The sequence below is a fragment of the Sycon ciliatum genome, chromosome 13, assembly GCF_964019385.1.
Source record: "Sycon ciliatum chromosome 13, ocSycCili1.1, whole genome shotgun sequence".
NCBI lineage: Eukaryota > Metazoa > Porifera > Calcarea > Leucosolenida > Sycettidae > Sycon > Sycon ciliatum.
In genome coordinates, this window is record NC_088655.1 from 8185193 (window position 1) to 8211150 (window position 25958).

The 25958-nt window shown below is 46.9% G+C and overlaps 1 protein-coding gene across 1 annotated transcript in view; it reads right to left on the reverse strand.

The window, feature by feature from the left end:
* Positions 1 to 25958, reverse strand: part of LOC135829140 (serine/threonine-protein phosphatase 6 regulatory ankyrin repeat subunit B-like) — an 88537-nt gene that overhangs the window by 51543 nt on the left and 11036 nt on the right. The window contains exons 3-4 of the mRNA XM_065341546.1: positions 23015 to 23283; positions 7898 to 8020 (exon numbers count right to left, since the gene is read on the reverse strand). Coding sequence (XP_065197618.1) covers positions 7898 to 8020; positions 23015 to 23283 — 392 coding nt within the window. The remainder of the gene's footprint in view (positions 1 to 7897; positions 8021 to 23014; positions 23284 to 25958) is intronic.

Genomic DNA, 25958 nt, shown 5'->3' on the forward strand with positions numbered 1-25958 from the left:
TATACCCACTGGTCAGTGGTTATGTTGTAGCTCTACTAAAGTATACCCACTGGCCAGTGGTTATGTTGTACCTCTACTAAAGTATACCCACTGGCCAGTGGTTATGTTGCAGCTCTACTAAAGTATACCCACTGGCCAGTGGTTATGTTGTAGCTCTACTAAAGTATACCCACTGGCCAGTGGTTATGTTGTAGCTCTACTAAAGTATACCCACTGGCCAGTGGTTATGTTGTAGCTCTACTAAAGTATACCCACTGGCCAGTGGTTATGTTGTAGCTCTACTAAAGTATACCCACTGGCCAGTGGTTATGTTGTAGCTCTACTAAAGTATACCCACTGGTCAGTGGTTATGTTGTAGCTCTACTAAAGTATACCCACTGGCCAGTGGTTATGTTGTAGCTCTACTAAAGTATACCCACTGGTCAGTGGTTATGTTGTAGCTCTACTAAAGTATACCCACTGGCCAGTGGTTATGTTGTAGCTCTACTAAAGTATACCCACTGGCCAGTGGTTATGTTGTAGCTCTACTAAAGTATACCCACTGGTCAGTGGTTATGTTGTAGCTCTACGAAAGTATACCCACTGGCCAGTGGTTATGTTGTAGCTCTACTAAAGTATACCCACTGGCCAGTGGTTATGTTGTAGCTCTACTAAAGTATACCCACTGGCCAGTGGTTATGTTGTAGCTCTACTAAAGTATACCCACTGGCCAGTGGTTATGTTGTACCTCTACTAAAGTATACCCACTGGCCAGTGGTTATGTTGTAGCTCTACTAAAGTATACCCACTGGTCAGTGGTTATGTTGTAGCTCTACTAAAGTATACCCACTGGCCAGTGGTTATGTTGTAGCTCTACTAAAGTATACCCACTGGCCAGTGGTTATGTTGTAGCTCTACTAAAGTATACCCACTGGTCAGTGGTTATGTTGTAGTTTACTAAAGTATACCCACTGGTCAGTGGTTATGTTGTAGCTCTACTAAAGTATACCCACTGGACAGTGGTTATGTTGTAGCTCTACTAAAGTATACCCACTGGTCATTGGTTATGTTGTAGCTCTACTAAAGTATACCCACTGGCCAGTGGTTATGTTGTAGCTCTACTAAAGTATACCCACTGGCCAGTGGTTATGTTGTAGCTCTACTAAAGTATACCCACTGGCCAGTGGTTATGTTGTAGCTCTACTAAAGTATACCCACTGGCCAGTGGTTATGTTGTAGCTCTACTAAAGTATACCCACTGGCCAGTGGTTATGTTGTAGCTCTACTAAAGTATACCCACTGGCCAGTGGTTATGTTGTACCTCTACTAAAGTATACCCACTGGCCAGTGGTTATGTTGTAGCTCTACTAAAGTATACCCACTGGCCAGTGGTTATGTTGTAGCTCTACTAAAGTATACCCACTGGCCAGTGGTTATGTTGTAGCTCTACTAAAGTATACCCACTGGCCAGTGGTTATGTTGTAGCTCTACTAAAGTATACCCACTGGCCAGTGGTTATGTTGTAGCTCTACTAAAGTATACCCACTGGCCAGTGGTTATGTTGTACCTCTACTAAAGTATACCCACTGGCCAGTGGTTATGTTGTAGCTCTACTAAAGTATACCCACTGGCCAGTGGTTATGTTGTAGCTCTACTAAAGTATACCCACTGGCCAGTGGTTATGTTGTACCTCTACTAAAGTATACCCACTGGCCAGTGGTTATGTTGCAGCTCTACTAAAGTATACCCACTGGCCAGTGGTTATGTTGTAGCTCTACTAAAGTGTACCCACTGGCCAGTGGTTATGTTGTAGCTCTACTAAAGTATACCCACTGGCCAGTGGTTATGTTGTAGCTCTACTAAAGTATACCCACTGGCCAGTGGTTATGTTGTAGCTCTACTAAAGTATACCCACTGGTCAGTGGTTATGTTGTAGCTCTACTAAAGTATACCCACTGGCCAGTGGTTATGTTGTAGCTCTACTAAAGTATACCCACTGGCCAGTGGTTATGTTGTAGCTCTACTAAAGTATACCCACTGGTCAGTGGTTATGTTGTACCTCTACTAAAGTATACCCACTGGCCAGTGGTTATGTTGTAGCTCTACTAAAGTATACCCACTGGTCAGTGGTTATGTTGTAGCTCTACTAAAGTATACCCACTGGCCAGTGGTTATGTTGTAGCTCTACTAAAGTATACCCACTGGCCAGTGGTTATGTTGTAGCTCTACTAAAGTATACCCACTGGTCAGTGGTTATGTTGTAGCTCTACGAAAGTATACCCACTGGCCAGTGGTTATGTTGTAGCTCTACTAAAGTATACCCACTGGCCAGTGGTTATGTTGTAGCTCTACTAAAGTATACCCACTGGCCAGTGGTTATGTTGTAGCTCTACTAAAGTATACCCACTGGCCAGTGGTTATGTTGTACCTCTACTAAAGTATACCCACTGGCCAGTGGTTATGTTGTAGCTCTACTAAAGTATACCCACTGGTCAGTGGTTATGTTGTAGCTCTACTAAAGTATACCCACTGGCCAGTGGTTATGTTGTAGCTCTACTAAAGTATACCCACTGGCCAGTGGTTATGTTGTAGCTCTACTAAAGTATACCCACTGGTCAGTGGTTATGTTGTAGCTCTACTAAAGTATACCCACTGGTCAGTGGTTATGTTGTAGCTCTACTAAAGTATACCCACTGGACAGTGGTTATGTTGTAGCTCTACTAAAGTATACCCACTGGTCAGTGGTTATGTTGTAGCTCTACTAAAGTATACCCACTGGCCAGTGGTTATGTTGTAGCTCTACTAAAGTATACCCACTGGCCAGTGGTTATGTTGTAGCTCTACTAAAGTATACCCACTGGCCAGTGGTTATGTTGTAGCTCTACTAAAGTATACCCACTGGCCAGTGGTTATGTTGTAGCTCTACTAAAGTATACCCACTGGCCAGTGGTTATGTTGTAGCTCTACTAAAGTATACCCACTGGCCAGTGGTTATGTTGTAGCTCTACTAAAGTATACCCACTGGTCAGTGGTTATGTTGTAGCTCTACTAAAGTATACCCACTGGCCAGTGGTTATGTTGTAGCTCTACTAAAGTATACCCACTGGACAGTGGTTATGTTGTAGCTCTACTAAAGTATACCCACTGGTCAGTGGTTATGTTGTAGCTCTACTAAAGTATACCCACTGGCCAGTGGTTATGTTGTAGCTCTACTAAAGTATACCCACTGGTCAGTGGTTATGTTGTAGCTCTACTAAAGTATACCCACTGGCCAGTGGTTATGTTGTAGCTCTACTAAAGTATACCCACTGGACAGTGGTTATGTTGTAGCTCTACTAAAGTATACCCACTGGCCAGTGGTTATGTTGTAGCTCTACTAAAGTATACCCACTGGCCAGTGGTTATGTTGTAGCTCTACTAAAGTATACCCACTGGCCAGTGGTTATGTTGTAGCTCTACTAAAGTATACCCACTGGCCAGTGGTTATGTTGTACCTCTACTAAAGTATACCCACTGGTCAGTGGTTATGTTGTAGCTCTACTAAAGTATACCCACTGGCCAGTGGTTATGTTGTAGCTCTACTAAAGTATACCCACTGGCCAGTGGTTATGTTGTAGCTCTACTAAAGTATACCCACTGGTCAGTGGTTATGTTGTACCTCTACTAAAGTATACCCACTGGCCAGTGGTTATGTTGTAGCTCTACTAAAGTATACCCACTGGTCAGTGGTTATGTTGTAGCTCTACTAAAGTATACCCACTGGCCAGTGGTTATGTTGTAGCTCTACTAAAGTATACCCACTGGCCAGTGGTTATGTTGTAGCTCTACTAAAGTATACCCACTGGTCAGTGGTTATGTTGTAGCTCTACGAAAGTATACCCACTGGCCAGTGGTTATGTTGTAGCTCTACTAAAGTATACCCACTGGCCAGTGGTTATGTTGTAGCTCTACTAAAGTATACCCACTGGCCAGTGGTTATGTTGTAGCTCTACTAAAGTATACCCACTGGCCAGTGGTTATGTTGTACCTCTACTAAAGTATACCCACTGGCCAGTGGTTATGTTGTAGCTCTACTAAAGTATACCCACTGGTCAGTGGTTATGTTGTAGCTCTACTAAAGTATACCCACTGGCCAGTGGTTATGTTGTAGCTCTACTAAAGTATACCCACTGGCCAGTGGTTATGTTGTAGCTCTACTAAAGTATACCCACTGGTCAGTGGTTATGTTGTAGCTCTACTAAAGTATACCCACTGGTCAGTGGTTATGTTGTAGCTCTACTAAAGTATACCCACTGGACAGTGGTTATGTTGTAGCTCTACTAAAGTATACCCACTGGTCAGTGGTTATGTTGTAGCTCTACTAAAGTATACCCACTGGCCAGTGGTTATGTTGTAGCTCTACTAAAGTATACCCACTGGCCAGTGGTTATGTTGTACCTCTACTAAAGTATACCCACTGGCCAGTGGTTATGTTGTAGCTCTACTAAAGTATACCCACTGGCCAGTGGTTATGTTGTAGCTCTACTAAAGTATACCCACTGGCCAGTGGTTATGTTGTAGCTCTACTAAAGTATACCCACTGGCCAGTGGTTATGTTGTAGCTCTACTAAAGTATACCCACTGGCCAGTGGTTATGTTGTAGCTCTACTAAAGTATACCCACTGGCCAGTGGTTATGTTGTACCTCTACTAAAGTATACCCACTGGCCAGTGGTTATGTTGTAGCTCTACTAAAGTATACCCACTGGCCAGTGGTTATGTTGTAGCTCTACTAAAGTATACCCACTGGCCAGTGGTTATGTTGTACCTCTACTAAAGTATACCCACTGGCCAGTGGTTATGTTGCAGCTCTACTAAAGTATACCCACTGGCCAGTGGTTATGTTGTAGCTCTACTAAAGTATACCCACTGGCCAGTGGTTATGTTGTAGCTCTACTAAAGTATACCCACTGGCCAGTGGTTATGTTGTAGCTCTACTAAAGTGTACCCACTGGCCAGTGGTTATGTTGTAGCTCTACTAAAGTATACCCACTGGCCAGTGGTTATGTTGTAGCTCTACTAAAGTATACCCACTGGCCAGTGGTTATGTTGTAGCTCTACTAAAGTATACCCACTGGTCAGTGGTTATGTTGTAGCTCTACTAAAGTATACCCACTGGCCAGTGGTTATGTTGTAGCTCTACTAAAGTATACCCACTGGCCAGTGGTTATGTTGTAGCTCTAATAAAGTATACCCACTGGTCAGTGGTTATGTTGTACCTCTACTAAAGTATACCCACTGGCCAGTGGTTATGTTGTAGCTCTACTAAAGTATACCCACTGGTCAGTGGTTATGTTGTAGCTCTACTAAAGTATACCCACTGGCCAGTGGTTATGTTGTAGCTCTACTAAAGTATACCCACTGGCCAGTGGTTATGTTGTAGCTCTACTAAAGTATACCCACTGGTCAGTGGTTATGTTGTAGCTCTACGAAAGTATACCCACTGGCCAGTGGTTATGTTGTAGCTCTACTAAAGTATACCCACTGGCCAGTGGTTATGTTGTAGCTCTACTAAAGTATACCCACTGGCCAGTGGTTATGTTGTAGCTCTACTAAAGTATACCCACTGGCCAGTGGTTATGTTGTACCTCTACTAAAGTATACCCACTGGCCAGTGGTTATGTTGTAGCTCTACTAAAGTATACCCACTGGTCAGTGGTTATGTTGTAGCTCTACTAAAGTATACCCACTGGCCAGTGGTTATGTTGTAGCTCTACTAAAGTATACCCACTGGCCAGTGGTTATGTTGTAGCTCTACTAAAGTATACCCACTGGTCAGTGGTTATGTTGTAGCTCTACTAAAGTATACCCACTGGTCAGTGGTTATGTTGTAGCTCTACTAAAGTATACCCACTGGACAGTGGTTATGTTGTAGCTCTACTAAAGTATACCCACTGGTCAGTGGTTATGTTGTAGCTCTACTAAAGTATACCCACTGGCCAGTGGTTATGTTGTAGCTCTACTAAAGTATACCCACTGGCCAGTGGTTATGTTGTAGCTCTACTAAAGTATACCCACTGGCCAGTGGTTATGTTGTAGCTCTACTAAAGTATACCCACTGGCCAGTGGTTATGTTGTAGCTCTACTAAAGTATACCCACTGGCCAGTGGTTATGTTGTAGCTCTACTAAAGTATACCCACTGGCCAGTGGTTATGTTGTAGCTCTACTAAAGTATACCCACTGGTCAGTGGTTATGTTGTAGCTCTACTAAAGTATACCCACTGGTCAGTGGTTATGTTGTAGCTCTACTAAAGTATACCCACTGGTCAGTGGTTATGTTGTAGCTCTACTAAAGTATACCCACTGGCCAGTGGTTATGTTGTAGCTCTACTAAAGTATACCCACTGGTCAGTGGTTATGTTGTAGCTCTACTAAAGTATACCCACTGGTCAGTGGTTATGTTGTAGCTCTACTAAAGTATACCCACTGGCCAGTGGTTATGTTGTACCTCTACTAAAGTATACCCACTGACCAGTGGTTATGTTGTAGCTCTACTAAAGTATACCCACTGGTCAGTGGTTATGTTGTAGCTCTACTAAAGTATACCCACTGGCCAGTGGTTATGTTGTAGCTCTACTAAAGTATACCCACTGGCCAGTGGTTATGTTGTAGCTCTACTAAAGTATACCCACTGGCCAGTGGTTATGTTGTACCTCTACTAAAGTATACCCACTGGCCAGTGGTTATGTTGTAGCTCTACTAAAGTATACCCACTGGTCAGTGGTTATGTTGTAGCTCTACTAAAGTATACCCACTGGCCAGTGGTTATGTTGTAGCTCTACTAAAGTATACCCACTGGACAGTGGTTATGTTGTAGCTCTACTAAAGTATACCCACTGGCCAGTGGTTATGTTGTAGCTCTACTAAAGTATACCCACTGGTCAGTGGTTATGTTGTAGCTCTACTAAAGTATACCCACTGGCCAGTGGTTATGTTGTAGCTCTACTAAAGTATACCCACTGGACAGTGGTTATGTTGTAGCTCTACTAAAGTATACCGTGTATACAGTAAACCTGTAACTAAGGACCACCCCTTGGGGCAAGAAGAAACGGTCTTTAGTGGCAGGTGGTCTTTAGTTAGAAGTTTGCACCATGCAACCCTATATGGATCCCATCTCTGATATGTTTGTAAAAATGTAGCTAATACAATATCCCACCACTTGCGCAATGCCATTTCTCCTTTGAGAAGTAGCATCGATCATAGAGCAGGTTCGAGCAGGTGCTCTCCAAGACGTTTCGTTTCATGTTTGCTCATGAGAGCACTTGAAACTATGCCAGGTGCAGTTCAGCCCATTGTCAAAATGAGATTGCGTGAATTCGTGCAGCTATATTATCGAAAGAGTCCATTCAGGACAGAAATCATCAAAATGTCGAAGAAGCAGCTTCGAACAACCTTTGAATTCCTGCACTGCTGTCGCTAGTTACATGTCAAAAATCGACTTTGGGACAAGAAAAGGCGGCCGCTGGATGCGTTCAGCAGGTAGTCGCTTGTCACAGTGCATTTTTGTATATGAGACCGTCCGTGCCTGGTGAAGTGGTGTGTAGTACCAGGCTGGTCGCTAGTTACGGTGGTCTTTAGTACCAGGCTGGTCGCTAGTCACGGCGGTGTGTAGCAGCAGGCTGGCTGTTAGTCACGGTGCCGGTCTTTAGTACCAGGCTGGTTGCTAGTCACGGTGCCGGTCTTTAGTTACAGTTGTTTTACTCTATATGGCTTTGAGGCGCATTGTTCACCACATTTACAAAGAGAGGAACATGCAATTTTCTGGGAACATCTTTGACAGCAAAGTGACGCTGCATGAGCGCGTGCTCAGTTTATCAGAATAAACAAACCAGTGATCAGAACAAACAGTTTCACGCCGAGCACTTTGGCCAGTACTCACCTGCCGTGGCTCTGTATAGACGATGAACATAACTTTGCCGTGCAAGAGCGACGGATTACACCACAGTAAAAACTGGACACAATGAATGCTGCCATAGTAGCATGCTGCCAGCATCAGAAGAGCCTGAGTATGCAAGTGCAAATGCGCACACACGCACAAACAAGAACACAGATACGTACGTACATACATGCACATTCGCACACGCTGACATGCTCACACACACACACACACACACACACGCACACACACACACACACAAACACACACACACACACACACACAAACACACACACACACACCATTTAAACACATATTTTGCACGCACGTATGCACATAAACACTCACACAGGCGCGTGCGGACACACCGCACACACACAAAAACACACATACAGATACATACACACATATACACACACATACACATACTAAAAACACAAACAAACAAAACAAACAGATAAAGATACACACATGCTAGCATGTTCAAACACACGCACACACAAACACACAAAATAACACAGACAAACACAAACACACGGACATTTGCATGCTCGCACATACACACACGCGCACACACACACACACACACACACACACACACACGCACAGAACTCAGAACTCAGACATGCCCATCATCACGGATGCGATGATAGCTAACAGCTATGTTAGACATAGCAAATTGAGCTAGGATTACACCATTCAACAGCTTGCAAGGATGATGATTTAACCGCAACTAATTTTAGCCTGGTGTCCACCGCACAGCTGATTGAAGTGGCTTTTTCTGGCCAGTGAATCCCTATTTTTCATTTTCTTTCTCTACTTTTACACACAGAGAGACACACACACACACACACACACAAAGAAACACACACAGGCTAGCATACTCAAATACGCACATACCCATCTAAGTATGTACGCACACTCCCGCATACACATGTGCACGCACACACACACACACACACACACACACACACACACACACACACACACACACACACACACACACACACACACACACACACACACACACACACACACACACATACACACACACACACACTTGCTCACTGCCAAAACTGGTCACGTGAGTCTCACCGGGGAGGGGAGAGAAACTCCAAAGGAATCTTGGAAAGATGACTCAATTAGCTATTGAACCGCCCAACGGCCTACACCCCTGAAATCCGCAAAATAGCGTGGACTTGAAAGTATCCTACTTATGGGCTCACCACACCTCAGTAAGCGGGGGAGGACAAGGTGACGAAAAGGATTGATGGCATCAAGGTAACCGTCCCGGGATCCAACTGCAGTTACCTCTGCCCCCAGTGAAGGTAACACTTGGTACTAGTGCGGGTGGCTAAATAATGTAGTTTGGTCCTACAGATTGATCGCGGCACGGTGATCACGGCACGGCGGCACGGTGCCAACGAGTGAGGAAATCATTTGGCGTGCTCGGCAAAGACATGTCGAAAGCGTTCAACACAATATCCAGGTACCGTTTGCTCACTATATTAGCTAGCTTCCTTGAGAATGATGAGGTCACCATTATGTCTTAGCTACTCAGGAACACGTCCCTTGATGTCCGGTTACCTGGAGGGAAGAGCGAGCAGTTCCAGACCACCTGAGGTACACCACAGGGTGACTCCATATCACCTGTCTTATTCATTATCTACCTGCAGGCAACGCTTTGGGAGGTGAGACAGATTATCTGCGCAAGACCCGATCTAGATCGTCTGACTGCAAATGTATTCAAGAGCTCCTGCCCGACATTGCAAAGTGCCTCAAAGCCTGGGACCTCAACATCAATGAATCTAAAACAGAACTCACAAACATCATATGGCTCAACGACAGAGTGTGCGAGGAATGGCGCCTCACCATTGGTGACCACGAGGATGCTGCGCGGAGAACGCAACTCGCCACGGCTGCCCTGCACCGACTCTGGGCATTATGGATATGTGGTTCCGTTGTAAACGAATCACTGAGAGTACGGCTATACAAAAACATTCATCTTACCAGTCCTGTGCTACAACAATGGGACTTGGGGCCTCACTGGCACCGCTATGCATAGAGTTGATGCGTTCCATAGACAACAACTGCCAAAGGTTATTGGCATACGGTACCCAGCTAAAATCAAGAATATCACCCTGTGCAAGAGGACAAACTCAACACCACTTGGTATCTCGGTCCTGAGAGCCCGCTGGCGTCTGTTTGGGCACGTGCTGCGACTGGACCAGAGTGCACCGGCGAACCTGTCAATGTGCTCCTACTTCAAGCCATCCACTGAGCCTACCTGGAGGGGGATGCGGGGCACAACTCTGGCTGTCGTGCTCAGACACGATCTCGAGCTGGTTGGGAGGACCCTCAAGACCTCGGCGGATCTTAAGGAGCTGAGAAGCATCGCCCAGAACCGCGGGGCGTCGAGCTACCTTTGCGGCCGTATCCTAGAGAGATATGTTACTGCTCACGGAGGGTCCCTGGCAATGATCAGCAAATTCAAATTCAACTCGGTTGAGCTGCTTGTTTGCTTGTTTTAATTGTATTCTATTTTCGTCAGGCAAGCACCTAGAATTAATTCATTGTTTCGGCTCATTTCACTCATCCGTACCAGGGTCGGTCGGTCGGGTTTATTTTTTATTTTATTTTAGTTGCGGGCAGGGGTGTATGCATGTACAATTGTGCATATCGAATAGCTTTTCTCCATCAAGCCAGTCGATTAAATCTGACTGTAGTCGATCCAGCGTAGCCATTGTCCCATCAGATCCAGGTCCGGGGCCACGTCCCCTCCAGGACCAGATCTTGGCCTCGCTGGCAAACGAGTCTGACGAGCAGCTCTCACCGAAGTTCTTGAAAACTTCTGTCAATGAGCGACGCAGTGGCGGAGCTGATGCTGTTTCAGGACCGATTGCGAATCGGAGATACAATGTAGAAGACAACGTCGTCACTAAGTGCTGCAGGCAGCTTCTGACTCTGAGGTCGATGTCTGGACTGCTATACATATTTTGGGTCGTGTGTGTACATAGTCTACCTTGTAGTCATGCACATTTGCATGCACTAAAAAAATTGCGGTCAGGTGAAAAAAGTTTTATATCGCATATGTTTTTATATCGCTATCAATATCCTGTTTGGCTGTTGTCGCTTCGGCTTATGCGAAAGCTGTACATGCTGTGTATATCTACATTGCATTTATGCCGACGCGGAGAACCTTCTCATAATAATACTTCAACATGCCAATGTCCAATCGCAACCATGGAACCGCGGCTCATCTAGCTCCTCCTGAGCCCGCCTGGACTGATAAATCTGTAAAGGCATAAACAACTCGAAATAGCCGTTTCCTTTGACTGGGAAACAGCGAGAGTCTACGAGGAGGGTAGCGTAGGTGACAGACTTGCAGACGACGAAAGACTCGCCAATGCAGCCTCACACAGGTCATCGGCTCAGGCAATTACAACCCAGAGAGCGGTTCCAACCTGAGATGCCACACGCAGGCAGGAATGTTCGTGCATCCAACATTGGCAACAACGCCCAATTCGAGCGAAGGCCATCAGGCCACGGACTGTTTGACAACGATGGCCGAACCCCTGGCAGCGGCCTGCATTGCTGGACCTGCCAGCAGTTGGGTCACGTCAGTAGGCATTGCTCCCAGTTCGGCCAAGGCAGTAGTCGCCAACCACACTGGACTCAGCAACCAAAACCCACTGCTGGAGCTCGTCCATGGATAGACGGAGCATGAGTTCCCGGACTGGCTGGAGTCTGACGAGATAAGTGCTTGTGACATTAACGTTCATGGGCGGTTATTACACCGCATTGCATTTTGGGGAAATTATTGGTGCCTCAGATTTTGTTTTATGTATTATTCGTTATGGCTATTTTTGTGTGTTGCGTTCGGGGGGGCTGTGGAAGAAAATACTATCCATGTAATTATCCCGCTGGGCGTGGTTCCTAAAAGCAATGGAAAATTGAGGTTGATTATAGACCTCCGCTTCCTCAATAAGCACTCGGCCGACTTTCATTTTAGAGTTGAGTTGTTTTTTAAATCACCTTGCTCCCCCCCCCTCCCATGTGTAGTCCGCCCTCTGACAGGCTGCCTTTTGTTGTCTCTTGGTGTGTTTTTCTTGTGCTTGCTGCCTATGCTGTTCTGTTTCTGTCGTTTTTTATTATAGAGTGCTTTTCCGTGTGAATTGCCAATTCAATGAACTTACCCTTACCCATGTGAAGTGAGATGCCCGGGGAGCAGGGATGATGAGGGAGGGAGTAGCCCGATGGGCAGTGATGATGACGGAGGGAGAAGCCCAGTGGGCAGTGATGATGAGGAAGGGAGAAGCCCGATGGGCAGTGATGATGAGGGAGGGAGAAGCCCAATGGGCAGTGATGATGAGGGAGGGAGAAGCCCAATGGGCAGTGATGATGAGGGAGAAGCCCAAAGGGCAGTGATGATGAGGGAGGGAGAAGCCCAATGGGCAGTGATGATGAGGGAGAAGCCCAAAGGGCAGTGATGTTGACAATGGTTGTCTCAGCTTGCCTGTATGCATGACGGTATGAGGCGTGAGGCCGTGTTAACACGACACCTGGGTCGGACGGTGCAGCGGTTGTCAAGCCCAGTCCCCTACTCAATTCACACGGCGCATATTGTACACAACAAGCATCTTACCAAGAGTAGATAAACAAGACTGTGCAACTCCGGATCTCTCCTGCACACTCTGCAGATACCCCGTCCCACACCGGAATCTTTTTGTTGACGTCACCTTTTTCCAGAAAAAACGCGCATTTTGCCGCAGAGCAGTGGGAGAGCACGTGCTGGATACCGACCTTGTAATGTAAAGCCCGGCCAAGTGCACGAGGCAAAACTTTCCAAAAGACTCGCAGCGCGTGCGTCGTAGAAAAGATTACGTCAACAAACAATTCCGCCGTCGGCGAACGCATCCAGGAGTTGCACACTCTTGTTTATCTAATCTTGATATTACACAGAGGAGGGTCCCGTCTCCCACTGCACTCTGATCTCACAGTCCTTGTTCCGTCAGCTGATGTCCACCCTGGCCCAACCAGATGCATAACTATGGGATCTGCAATGTATGACCATGACTTGTCTTAGGTTCTTTGCCCTACTGCCCTGGGACTTGCATCGTCTCGTGGTGTCCTCGCTGGATTCTACCCCGACCCATATGTCCTTGCACCTGCCAAGTCGCAAAAACAACTAACTTAAGCAGGGGACGTGATTCTGGTTGCTCGCAAATTCACCGGCTCAATGCCATGTCCGGTCCGCATAACAGAGAGATTTCTCCATCAAGGAGGACATTCACCCGGCCAACATGTACTGGGAAAAGTAACCTCCGCCCGCTCTGGGCCAGGCGTGCGCAGCACCATGAGCTACAGCAGAGCCACGGAAATCCTCAAGTTGGCTATGGGCCGCACCCAGGCTGACCCTACATCATACGTCTCCTCAGCCTCTGATCAGGTGGTGCGACGGTCGCAGCTAACTCGGGCATTGTGGACAGACTGCTACAACGGCACGGCGGTTGGAGGTCCGCGTCCTCCAAGGATAAGTATATCGCGGACTCACAGCACGACTTTCTTTCTGTATCCACACACATTGCTTCCACCTGACTATCCTTTGTTTCGTGAGTACATTCTCTGGTAGACCACTACCCCATGAACAAACCGGTTGCTATGTGAGTGAAAACATTGTTTTCAGGGCTGAGCATAGCAAAAGAGTGTAAAACCTTATTTTTAACTCACCATTTTCTGTTGTGCACTGTTGCTCTCCCACTGCGCAACTCTCTCTCTCTCTCTCTCTCTCTCTCTCTCTCATCTGCCATCATGGTCCTGTGTTCCACGTTTTAGCCTGGAATGTTCCCACCCACCCTCCCTCCCTCCCTTGGGTCCTAGACGTTTTGGCTTGTTTTGTCCCCTGTTGTCACGCATGCACTCGCTATTGCAGACCAGTGGAGAACACACAACGTATGGAGAATTCATGGAGTGCAGGGCAACCGAATCTGGCATGTGATAGTCATTATGTAGGATCATCCGCGCACGAGATGCAGCCCATGAAGTAGGCACCCAAGAAATGGGCAGAGTGTGGACGGCTCATATGATGGCATGTATGATATTCCACGCATGAAGTGCAGCCCATGACATGCGCACCCTTGAAATGGGCGGAGTGTAGACGGCTCATATGATGGTACGTATGATAGTCCACACACGAAGTGCAGCCCATGAACTGGGCGCCCATTAAATAGACGGGGTGTAGACGGCCCACGCACAAAGTGCGATGCCCGTTAGAGGGCAGGAGTCTGGGCGTAGGAGTGTGATGGCCGAAGGTTGTGGTAGATTGCCAGATGAGAGGAGATAGCTTGCTGATGTTTGCCCTGCCTCCATGCTAAGTTGTGACATATTGCAATGCACGTGAATGACGCTGTTGTTGCTATCAGCGCAGTTTGTCAGCACAATCTTGGCAGAGCAAATTGCTGTGCTGTTCCAAACAATCGGCAGCTGGTCTAAGCAAGTGTGTGGGTACATGCATCAGTGTGAGTTGTGTGCTCACGTGGCGGGTTCTTACATACTTCATTGTGTTCTGCGATGCGCCTGTCCCTCGAACAGCTGTTGGGTCAGCTGCGACATGTCTGTGTCGGTCGTCCTGATGTAGCACAGGACACTGTTGCTCCTCCATCGGCCCATTGACCTGATTAAAGGGGAACTACACCCAAAAATCAAAACTTCATGGTCCGTAGAGTTTTGGACGCTGAGTCGAATGGTGAAGGTCCCACTTTGATCCGACCAAGCGTTCTTGAGATATATCAGTTTGCAATTGTCCTTTTCGGGTCCGTGCCGTGACGTCACAAACACGTGACGTCATTGAGACTTGGTCATCCTTTGGCCAGATCCAGAAACACTGGGATTTCGCATCTTCTTTCTGTTTGTGCATGGAAGAAGAGGGTATTTGTGTCATCATGGCTTCTGGCTGTGTTGTTGGCTACTATAATCTTACTGGTAACCCCCCTGGGATGAACCTGCACCAACTTCCGAAGGATTGTGCTTGGCGCAGGCCGAGCAGTGCACCATAGCAGCTATCAAGCGACATAATTATTTGCTTGACAATTTCGGGACTACAATGTAAATCCTTCGCGTGTGTTCCAGCCATTTGGCAGAGGAGGATTTTCAGGAGGAATATTATGCACTCATCCGATGCGGACGCTGGTGGATGAAACTGTGGTGTGTCCTTTTTCGCACGCCACACTGTGAAGCGTCAGTCGAAAAGCGGAGGTGAGTGCAATATTTCTAAAACAAGCTACTGTATGTAGTTCTTTCTTTTCCAAAGCATTTGTAGAATTGTTTTGGACTACATCACTACGAAATGTGAAGCTTTCCGAAACCGGCTTGATGAGGTGGACGGCAGTAGATCTCCTGTTTCCCTAGGCTATACTGCGTGCAATCGATGAACCTGTCTGCGATTGCTGTTCTTGATTTTACAGGAAGAAGATCAAGAGCGGCTGTACCATCGGTCGCAGTGACTCACTGTTGAGCTACGACCACTGCCACCGCCCCAAGGTTATAGGAAGGACTGTTTGCAGCGCCAGCGCCTCTAGCTGGCATGTTTTTTCCTGTATGAACACACAGTATGTACTGCTGATAAGCTACATCACGCAATGACCCGCAGTTCAAGGAGAGAAGATAGTCCACATACCGGCAACAGTGTACACCTATTCGGGAACTCGTTGGGTTTTCTCAGTAAAACTGTATGGATGCAGATGAGAGCCAGACATTATTATTATTATTGTGTGTATGCGTGCAAGCGCGCGAATGTGTGTGGGCGCGCGCACGCGCGTGAGTGTGCGCGCACGAGCGTGAGTGTGTGTGTGTGCGCCCGTGAGTGATAGTGCGCGCACATGAGTGTGTTTGCGTGCACGCGCGTGAGAGACAGACATTATTATTGTGTGTGTGGGTGCACGCACGTGAGTGTGTGTGTTTGCGCGCACGCGCGTGAGAGACAGACATTATTATCGTGTGTGTGGGTGCACGCGCGTGAGTGTGTGTGCGCGCGCACGCGCGTGACACTGAGTGTGTGTGCTCGCACTTGTGTGAGTGTGTGTGTGTGCGCGCACATGCGTGAGCTTTTGTGTAATGTAATTATAACATTCCAAAGATATTCATGTCATCTATTCTGTGTTCTCCTTTATGTCATTCTCTGCCCCTTGCGGGAGGGACATGGAATGACAAGTAGTAGATGCATTGCCGTTAGTGATTCTGAGGAATGTGTGCGTGTGCAACCAATTGCATGAGTGCGCGTCTGTGTGCGTGCACGAGCATGTGCACAGGCACTTGTATGCTTATGTAGTCGTGTGCGCACGCGCTTGTGAAATTGCGTGTCTGCGTGCGTGAGCATGTGTGACTACTATACTATGTGCCCACCAAGGTGAGCACATGTGCGTGCGTGTGTGTGGGGCGCAGGCGGATATGTGCACACATTTTAGAATGATAATCAAGACGGACAGAGCTGTTCCGGTAATGCAGTCATGAGACACCACAGTAGGGCAAAACGCACTCAATATGCTACTGTGCTGCTGCTGCTGCTGCTGCTGCTAGAGTGCACAGCGTAATTGTTGGTACACAGCTACGTGAAATAGAAGAGAACGTCTCAGCATTCTGTAAAGACTAAGTGATAATGCAAAAGGTGAGAATGTATTTCGCCACAATACCAATTGAGGTGCAGTCCACTTGTGTGAGATAAAGCACAAGTGAACCGATACACATTGCACGACTTGCACGGAGATAATGCTAGCCATGTTACGCAGCAAACTCCATGTACAGGAGTACGAGTGAGGAGACTATTGATCTGAGTACTGTGCGAATACAAAATTTCACACAATTTACGATATGAAGAGACAATTCGATTTATGAGCATTACGTAGGACTATATTGTGAAAACACTTACGGATTGTCAGGCTTGTCTGAGCTGCTTTGGCTGCCGCTTTATTTCGAAATAGCCCAGCCAACCGGTTGCCAGATGTTGCTGATGGAGAGCGACTTCTCCAATTGCAGTAATTTCTGCTTCATCCACATTTACAGTCCGAATGGAAGCCACCGCTTGCGCTGCCATGTCCTTTCCTGAAAATTCCGGCTCATGCCCGAAGCCAAACATTTTCAGCTCAGGCTCTGAGCTTTCAAGCTCGTCTGATACGTCGGAATCGCTCATGGTGAGGACGTCTTCGTCAGAACTATTCCTTTCACATACCAAAATACCTGTACTTCTGAGCTTGGCCCAAGCAAGCGAGTCTCAATGACGTAGAAGGGCGTGCTGGGGGGGGGGGTGTCGCGGCCGCATGACGTCATGGCGCGTCCCCCGAAAGTACAATTTAAACCGAAGATATCTCAGGAACGCTTGGTCGGATCGAAGTCGGACCTTCACCATTCGACTCAGCGTCCAAAACTCTACGGACCATGAAGTTTTGATTTTTGGGTGTAGTTCCCCTTTAACCAGTCAGGGGTACTCGCCATGACTGCAGTAGTGGCGGTACCGATGCGGAACGAATGACCAGCGTAATCGCGAGTATGGGATGTTCCCATGAGTGGAAGATGCTGTCGTAGCTCTTCTTTCAGCTCCTGCCTAGTCAGGAGTCTCCCAGAGTGGTAGAGTAAGAGGGCGTCAATGGTATCAGGTGGATAGGCAGTCAAATATGTCAGCATGGCGCAACCAGGCAAGATTGTGGATTGGCTTCGAGATGCGTGTTGCGCACTACGGCCACGTAGACATGAATTGTCCGTGGTTTCACCGGTTGTGGGAAGTGTGCTGCGAAGCAGCTGAGCATTATGTCCGTAGCCGGCATGGGCATCCTTCTCCCCTACGCACATATTTGCGTAAATTTCCTTTTGGAAGCGGTGTATGTGTGCAGCGATGTCAGACTGATTGCCATGGCTGCCAGGTCCGCAACCTTCCGCATCAGTCCAGGAGTGGGAAGCAGATCGCAGTGTCTGGGGCTTGCCGTGCCGATGGCGCCAGCTTATGGAATGCTTGCAGGTTGAAACTAGACATCGCATCGGCAATCGGCTAAACTCTTATTGATATGCCATAAGCGCTGTGTAACTGTTCTGCCTGGTGCGACGATGCTTGACGCAAAGGAGGGTTTCCCAAGGAGTGATCGAGTTTGCGTTGTGTGGGCTGGAGCGTAGGCCGAATGGCAGCGCTCGATCAAAGTAAAATTTTCATTGCCACTGCATACCACGTAGAGACCAGTTTGGTGGGTGTACAGGGATGAGCAGAATGAGGAATGCATTGCGGATGGCCAGCTGTGTCAGCAATGCACCCTGCCCGTAGGCCATGATTGTTTGCACTGCGTTGTCAACCCGGTTAGAAGACAGGCTAAACGTGGACGGGTCGATGCCATCGTTAACGCTTTTGCCAACGGCAGCTGATAAATCGTGGAAAATGCGTAGTTTACCAGTTTACCAGCTGAGCATTATGTCCGTAGCCGGCATGGGCATCCTTCTCCCCTACGCACATATTTGCGTAAATTTCCTTTTGGAAACGGTGTATGTGTGCAGTGCTGTCAGACCGATTGCCATGGCTGCCAGGTCCGCAACCTTCCGCATCAGTCCAGGAGTGGGAAGCAGATCGCAGTGTCTGGGGCTTGCCGTGCCGATGGCGCCAGCTTATGGAATGCTTGCAGGTTGAAACTAGACATTGCATCGGCAATCGGCTAAACTCTTATTGATATGCCATAAGCGCCGTGTAACTGTTCTGCCTGGTGCGACGATGGTGGACGCAAAGGAGGGTTTCCCAAGAAGTGATCGAGTTTGCGTTGTGTGGGCTGGAGCGTAGGCCGAATGGCAGCGCTCGATCAAAGTAAAATTTTCATTGCCACTGCATACCACGTAGAGACCAGTTCGGTGGGTGTACGGGGATGAGCAGAATGAGGAATGCATTGCGGATGGCCAGCTGTGTCAGCAATGCACCCTGCCCGTAGGCCATGATTGTTTGCACTGCGTTGTCAACCCGGTTAGAAGACGGGCTAAACGTGGACGGGTTGATGCCATCGTTAACGCTTTTGCCAACGGCAGCTGATAAATCGTGGAAAATGCGTAGTTTACCATTCTCCTTGGGCACCATGCCAATGCCGGAGTACTGGAATGATGGAAATGGAGGGATGAAATAAGGGCCGCAGGTCTTTCCTTGTGCACAGGACGTTGCCAGATACTCTTATATGTACACGGAATATTCAGTACATGAGGGAAGATTTGAGTCCGTCACAGTCTGACGGCGACCCATGAAGCCTAAGGCTATGCGGAATCCAGATTGTAAGCCCCTGCTAACGCAGGAAGAGAATGCCTTGCCTAAATGATCAGTGAGCAGTCTAGTAAAGCTGACAACATCGATGGGCGTGTGAATACATGGCATATTGGTATCAAGAGCAGGGATGGATGGTATGGTGAGTGAGAGAAACTGTGTGTTACTACTGTCTTCACATGCCTGCTTCAAAGCAGAGCTAGTGGCGTGGCGCCCCGCCATGCTTGGGTCGGGATCTGCCAGACCGTTCGGCGGGTGGAGCTGATGTGCTAGGCCAGTTGCTGGAGGAGTTGGTCATGCATGCCAAATTTTGGGTGGCGGCCTTGACATTACTGTAAAGGTGCACTCTCCCACACTCCCCTTGGCATCTGATCCAGTTGTAACTCCGGCAAATTGGGCGGCCACTGACTGAGGATGAGGAATGTTTGCCACCGAGGAGAGTGGCAGATTGACGGCGTGGACACAGCCCCGTGAACGAGTGAGGCTGCGAATCACGAAGCTCTAGCCTTGCTAGTAGTGCTCAGTTGCCACATGCTATGGCATGGTCCTGTGTTCCTCATGTTAGCTTCAAGCTTTACCGCCCACCCACCATTGGGTCCTGTACGTTTTTGCTTGTTTTGTCCGCTGTGTTCTGGTTTTCCATGGCATGTCGCATGCTGTGTTTCTGTCCCAAGGGGCTCAGCGTTTTTTTGTATGATTGCTTTCTTCCACTTGCTTACCTTCGGCTTTTTGGGTGTGACTGGCAGTGGGGCAGGTCCCATCTTCGTAGAAGAGTTTTTTGGCGGCAAGGGGAGTTTTCCGCCAGCCCGGTTTAGCGGTCATGGCTGGAAATTTAGGGAGTCGGATTTTCAGGTGCTACCCTGCTGCCCAGTCACCCACACCGTGCCATTGCTCTGCCCGTGTCTTGCACTGACATCTCTAATGCTGGCAGGCTTTCTCTTTATTACTTTCTTGCCTTGTATTTTTGCTAGCGTGTGGCTGCGAGTGTGGAATATGGTACACGGAGTGAATTCTCTGGTAGACCACTACCCACGTGCATTCTCTAGTAGACCGCTACCCACGTACATTCTCTGGTAGACCACAACTCGGGAGTACATTCTCTGGTAGACCACTACTCGTGAGTACATTCTCTGGTAGACCACTACTCGTGAGTACATTCTCTGGTAGACCACTACTCGTGAGTACATTCTCGGGTAGACCACTACTCGTGAGTACATTCCCTGGTAGACCACTACTCGTGAGTACATTCTCTGGTAGACCATTACTCGTGAGTACATTCTCTGTAGACCACTACTCGTGAGTACATTCTCTGGTAGACCACTACTCGTGAGTACATTCTCTGGTAGACCACTACTCGTGAGTACATTCTCTGGTAGACCACTACTCGTGAGTACATTCTTTGGTAGACCACTACTCGTGAGTACATTCTTTGGTAGACCACTACTCGTGAGTACATTCTCGGGTAGACCACTACTCGTGAGTACATTCTCTGGTAGACCACTACTCGTGAGTACATTCTCTGGTAGACCACTACTCGTGAGTACATTCTCTGGTAGACCACTACTCGTGAGTACATTCTCTGGTAGACCACTACTCGTGAGTACATTCTCGGGTAGACCACTTACTCGTGAGCACATTCTCGGGTAGACCACTACTCGTGAGTACATTCTCTGGTAGACCACTACTCGTAAGTACATTCTCCGGTAGACCACTACTCGTGAGTACATTCTCGGGTTGTCCCCTACCCCATGTACAAACTGGTTGCTATGTGAGTGAAAGCAACTAGTTCATAAGCCTCCTCAAGCTCGGCTTACGAAGGGTATTCCCCTTGTGTGTTCCAGATGGTAGTCATGATCATGCAATGTGAGCTTTTCAAAGCTTACAAATTCATAGTCTCACTATCCCGGTCCGTGGAACATCAAACATTCGTTGGTATCTTTGTGTGTTGTAAAGTTAGCCATCATGGCATGTGACTACAAGGAAATGAATTTAGAAATCCTGGGTCACATTATTCTTCCTACAGGGCTGTGTGCCGATAGTTGTTTTTACTAGGACGCTTCAAGAGATTGCGAATACACTTCTGGTCTTTCTATGTATTTTTTTTCTATTTGATTTTTGTTTCTCAGAAAATAAGAACTGTAACGAAAACTATATTATCATCCGTTAAAAAGGTGTGCACCTTCCAGATACAGTGCTGTTCCGACAAAATTGTATGATGCAATAATTCTCTAGCGAGTGATTTACGATGTATTCACTGTCTGTTAACACATTACATGGGATCATAATGTTATTTGTCCTCCACAGGTACAGGATGAGACATGTACAACATGCTTTGTATCATAAAGATGATGTCAACTTTGAATTCTGTCAGGACAGAATCGATGGTTGAGTTGCACACTTTGGTGGCTATGTACTGTGAATGTAACTAATCATGTAGAGGTGTCAACGAGAAGTAGGGCACCCATGCTACCCGTACGCGTACTTCCTCCGGAAGCAAAAACTTCGTTACTTTTTCACTACTTTTCGCTCCTGTTATTTTTGCTCTCTCTCTCTCTCTCTCTCTCGTTCTGTTAACCTGAAACACTGACATGACATTTCTGGATCGTAGGAAAGCATGATTCATATCTTGGAGAGCCGACAATCGTCGCAGATCAAGGGTGTCGACGCTGCAAACAAAGCAAAGCGAACATGTTTTTTCATTTTTCGTCCATCAGGCACAATGGGAAGAAAAGCACTGCGCTCACTGCTCGTCGTAGCTATTTTTTAGTTCCAAACTTGACAAAGTAGGACAATGGAACCGAGGAGCAACACGAGTGCAAAATTAATAGCAATAGCAGCTAGCGTTTTGAAAGATTCGCCATCCCTGAAACGCCTGTTTGCATGCCAACAAGTCGGCAAGATGTCAAAACTCCAAAACGCAGAGATGTGACAATCATCACTTCGCGTGGATGGCCTCGCCTTTTCTAGCAGCCTCGACGATGTGTTCTTGGTCGCAAAGGAGAAGGCGAGATAATTATGATCGCGGCAGCCGGGAAGTGCTGGTACGACTATGATATCCCTCGGAGGAAATTTGAAATGTTTGGCGTGCCTGTGTTTGTTGTTCAAGGGCGTCCTTGAGCGAGAGCGGAGGCGATAATGAGTATCAGCGCTGCAGCGCTACCGTGGTCTCTGCCGAGATGTTGGAGAAGGCATCCAGGTAACAGCGAAGACGATCAGAAACGCGGAGAAGCTTCGTGACATACGACATCGCGTTAATCGACCTGCCACTTGGAACGGTTTCAGCGGTGATGAGTTGAGAGATGTCGACCCAGACTGAGACTCTACTCCCACTAATCGATCCTGTAGATATTGTAGATATGTAGATTGAATGTGTTGAAGTGTTTCTCTCCCAAAAGAAAACGTTTGTTGAGCTCGGTAACTCCTTGAAAAGTAATGTCAAAAAGTCACGAAGTTTTTCTTTCCGGAGGAAGTAGTAGGGTATCCATTCTTTTCTCCTGAGAACCCGATTGGGTGGTTGGTGTACAGTGTTTTTTCAACAGTGCATGTAAATAGCATGGCTACACGTACATGCTACTGTACAATTTCTATGTAGCGCAAGTGCACACTCACAGTACAAACTGTGTCAAAAATACCTGATAGGGTACCCGCGCTACCCAGATAAAATACCCGGACCCGTTATCCGACAAAACCCCTACCCGTGGCAGCCCTAAACTAATGCACCGCTAAAAGTTGTTGAAATTCATTGCAAGTTGTACATAGTTTGAGAGTTGAAAATTGCTTTGGTGCGGCATTGGCAAAGCATCATTCATTTGGGGGGGGGGGGGAGGGAGGAGATACTTCTGACTTACCATGATTGTCATGGGAATTCTGCTATACTCATCATACCGGTATGAAAAGTATGACTCCGGCACTTGTTCCAAGAGATCCGGTCTAGTCACAGGTTCAGTTGGAGTGCCGATATCCACGGTTTGTCGGACTTTTTCCACGTCGTCATCTTCACATGCTCTCACCAGGTCTGGATGAGGTGCATTGGTTGAGTAGTAGTGATCACCGTACTCATCCAACTTTGGTGGTTCATACTTGTCCTTACTCTCCTCTTCAGACGCTGCTTCAATTGCTACAGTACAAACATAAGCACATGGATAAGCAATGTCTACTTGTACATGGTAAGATTGCATGGTGTGTAGGTAAATACTGGGATTGCGTGGTGTGTAGGTAAATACTGGGATTGCATGGTGTGTAGGTAAATACTGGGATTGCATGGTGTGTAGGTAAATACTGGGATTGCATGGTGTGTAGGTAAATACTGGGATGGCATGGTGTGTAGGTAAATACTGAGATTGCATGGCGTGTAGATAAATACTGGGATTGCATGGTGTGTAGGTGAATACTGGGGTTGCATGGTGTGTAGGTAAATACTGGGATTGCATGGTGTATAGGTAAATACTGGGATTGCATGGTGTGTAGGTAAATACTGGGATTGCATGGTGTGTAGGTAAATACTGGGATTGCATGGTGTGTAGGTAAATACTGAGATTGCATGGTGTGTAGGCAAATACTGGGATTGCATGGTGTATAGGTAAATACTGGGATTGCATGGTGTGTCGGTAAATACTGGGATTGCATGGTGTGTAGGTAAATACTGGGATTGCATGGTGTGTAGGTAAATACTGGGATTGCATGGTGTATAGGAAAATACTGGGATTGCATGGTGTGTAGGTGAATACTGGGGTTGCATGGTGTGTAGGTAAATACTGGGATTGCATGGTGTATAGGTAAATACTGGGATTGCATGGTGTGTAGGTAAATACTGGGATTGCATGGTGTGTAGGTAAATACTGGGATTGCATGGTGTGTAGGTAAATACTGGGATTGCATGGTGTGTAGGTAAATACTGGGATTGCATGGTGTAAAGGAAAATACTGGGATTGCATGGTGTGTAGGTGAATACTGGGGTTGCATGGTGTGTAGGTAAATACTGGGATTGCATGGTGTATAGGTAAATACTGGGATTGCATGGTGTGTAGGTAAATACTGGAATTGCATGGTGTGTAGGTAAATACTGGGATTGCATAGTGTATAGGTAAATACTGGGATTGCATGGTGTATAGGTAAATACTGGGATTGCATGGTGTGTAGGTAAATACTGGGATGGCATGGTGTGTAGGTAAATACTGAGATTGCATGGCGTGTAGGTAAATACTGGGATTGCATGGTGTGTAGGTGAATACTGGGGTTGCATGGTGTGTAGGTAAATACTGGGATTGCATGGTGTATAGGTAAATACTGGGATTGCATGGTGTGTAGGTAAATACTGGGATTGCATGGTGTGTAGGTAAATACTGGTATTGCATGGTGTGTAGGTAAGTACTGGGTTTGCATGGTGTGTAGGTAAATACTGGGATTGCATGGTGTGTAGGTAAATACTGGGATGGCATGGTGTGTAGGTAAATACTGAGATTGCATGGCGTGTAGGTAAATACTGGGATTGCATGGTGTGTAGGTGAATACTGGGGTTGCATGGTGTGTAGGTAAATACTGGGATTGCATGGTGTATAGGTAAATACTGGGATTGCATGGTGTGTAGGTAAATACTGGGATTGCATGGTGTGTAGGTAAATACTGGGATTGCATGGTGTGTAGGTAAGTACTGGGTTTGCATGGTGTGTAGGTAAATACTGGGATTGCATGGTGTGTAGGTAAATACTGGGATTGCATGGTGTATAGGTAAATACTGGGATTGCATGGTGTGTAGGTAAATACTGGGATTGCATGGTGTGTAGGTAAATACTGGGATTTCATGGTGTGAAGGTAAATACTGGGATTGCATGGTGTGTAGGTAAATACTGGGATTTCATGGTGTATAGGTAAATACTGGGATTGCATGGTGTGTAGGTAAATACTGGGATTGCATGGTGTGTAGGTAAATACTGGGATTGCATGGTGTATAGGTAAATACTGGGATTGCATGGTGTGAAGGTAAATACTGGGATTGCATGGTGTATAGGTAAATACTGGGATTGCATGGTGGGTAGGTAAATACTGGGATTGCATGGTGTATAGGTAAATACTGGGATTGCAGGGTGTGTAGGTAAATACTGGGATTGCATGGTGTGAAGGTAAATACTGGGATGGCATGGTGTGTAGGTAAATACTGGAATTGCATGGTGTAGGTAAATACTGGGATTGCATGGTGTGTAGGTAAGACTGGGATTGCATGGTGTGTAGGTAAATACTGGGATTGCATGGTGTATAGGTAAATTCTGGGATTGCATGGTGTGTAGGTAAATACTGGGATGGCATGGTGTGTAGGCAAATACTGGGATTGCAGGGTGTATAGGTAAATACTTGGATTGCATGGTGTGTAGGTAAATACTGGGATTGCATGGTGTGTAGGTAAATACTGGGATTGCATGGTGTATAGGTAAATACTGGGATTGCATGGTGTGTAGGTAAATACTGGGATTGCATTGCGTGTAGGTAAATACTGGAATTGCATGGTGTGTAGGTAAATACTGGGATTGCATGGTGTATAGGCAAATACTGGGATTGCATGGTGTGTAGGTAAATACTGGGATTGCATGGTGTGTAGGTAAATACTGGGATTGCATGGTGTGCATTTAAATACTAGGATTGCATGGTGTGTAGGTAAATACTGGGATTGCATGGTGTATAGGTAAAGACTGGGATTGCATGGTGTGTAGGTAAATACTGGGATCGCATGGTGTGTAGGTAAATACTGGGATTGCATGGTGTGTAGGTAAATACTGGGATTGCATGGTGTGTAGGTAA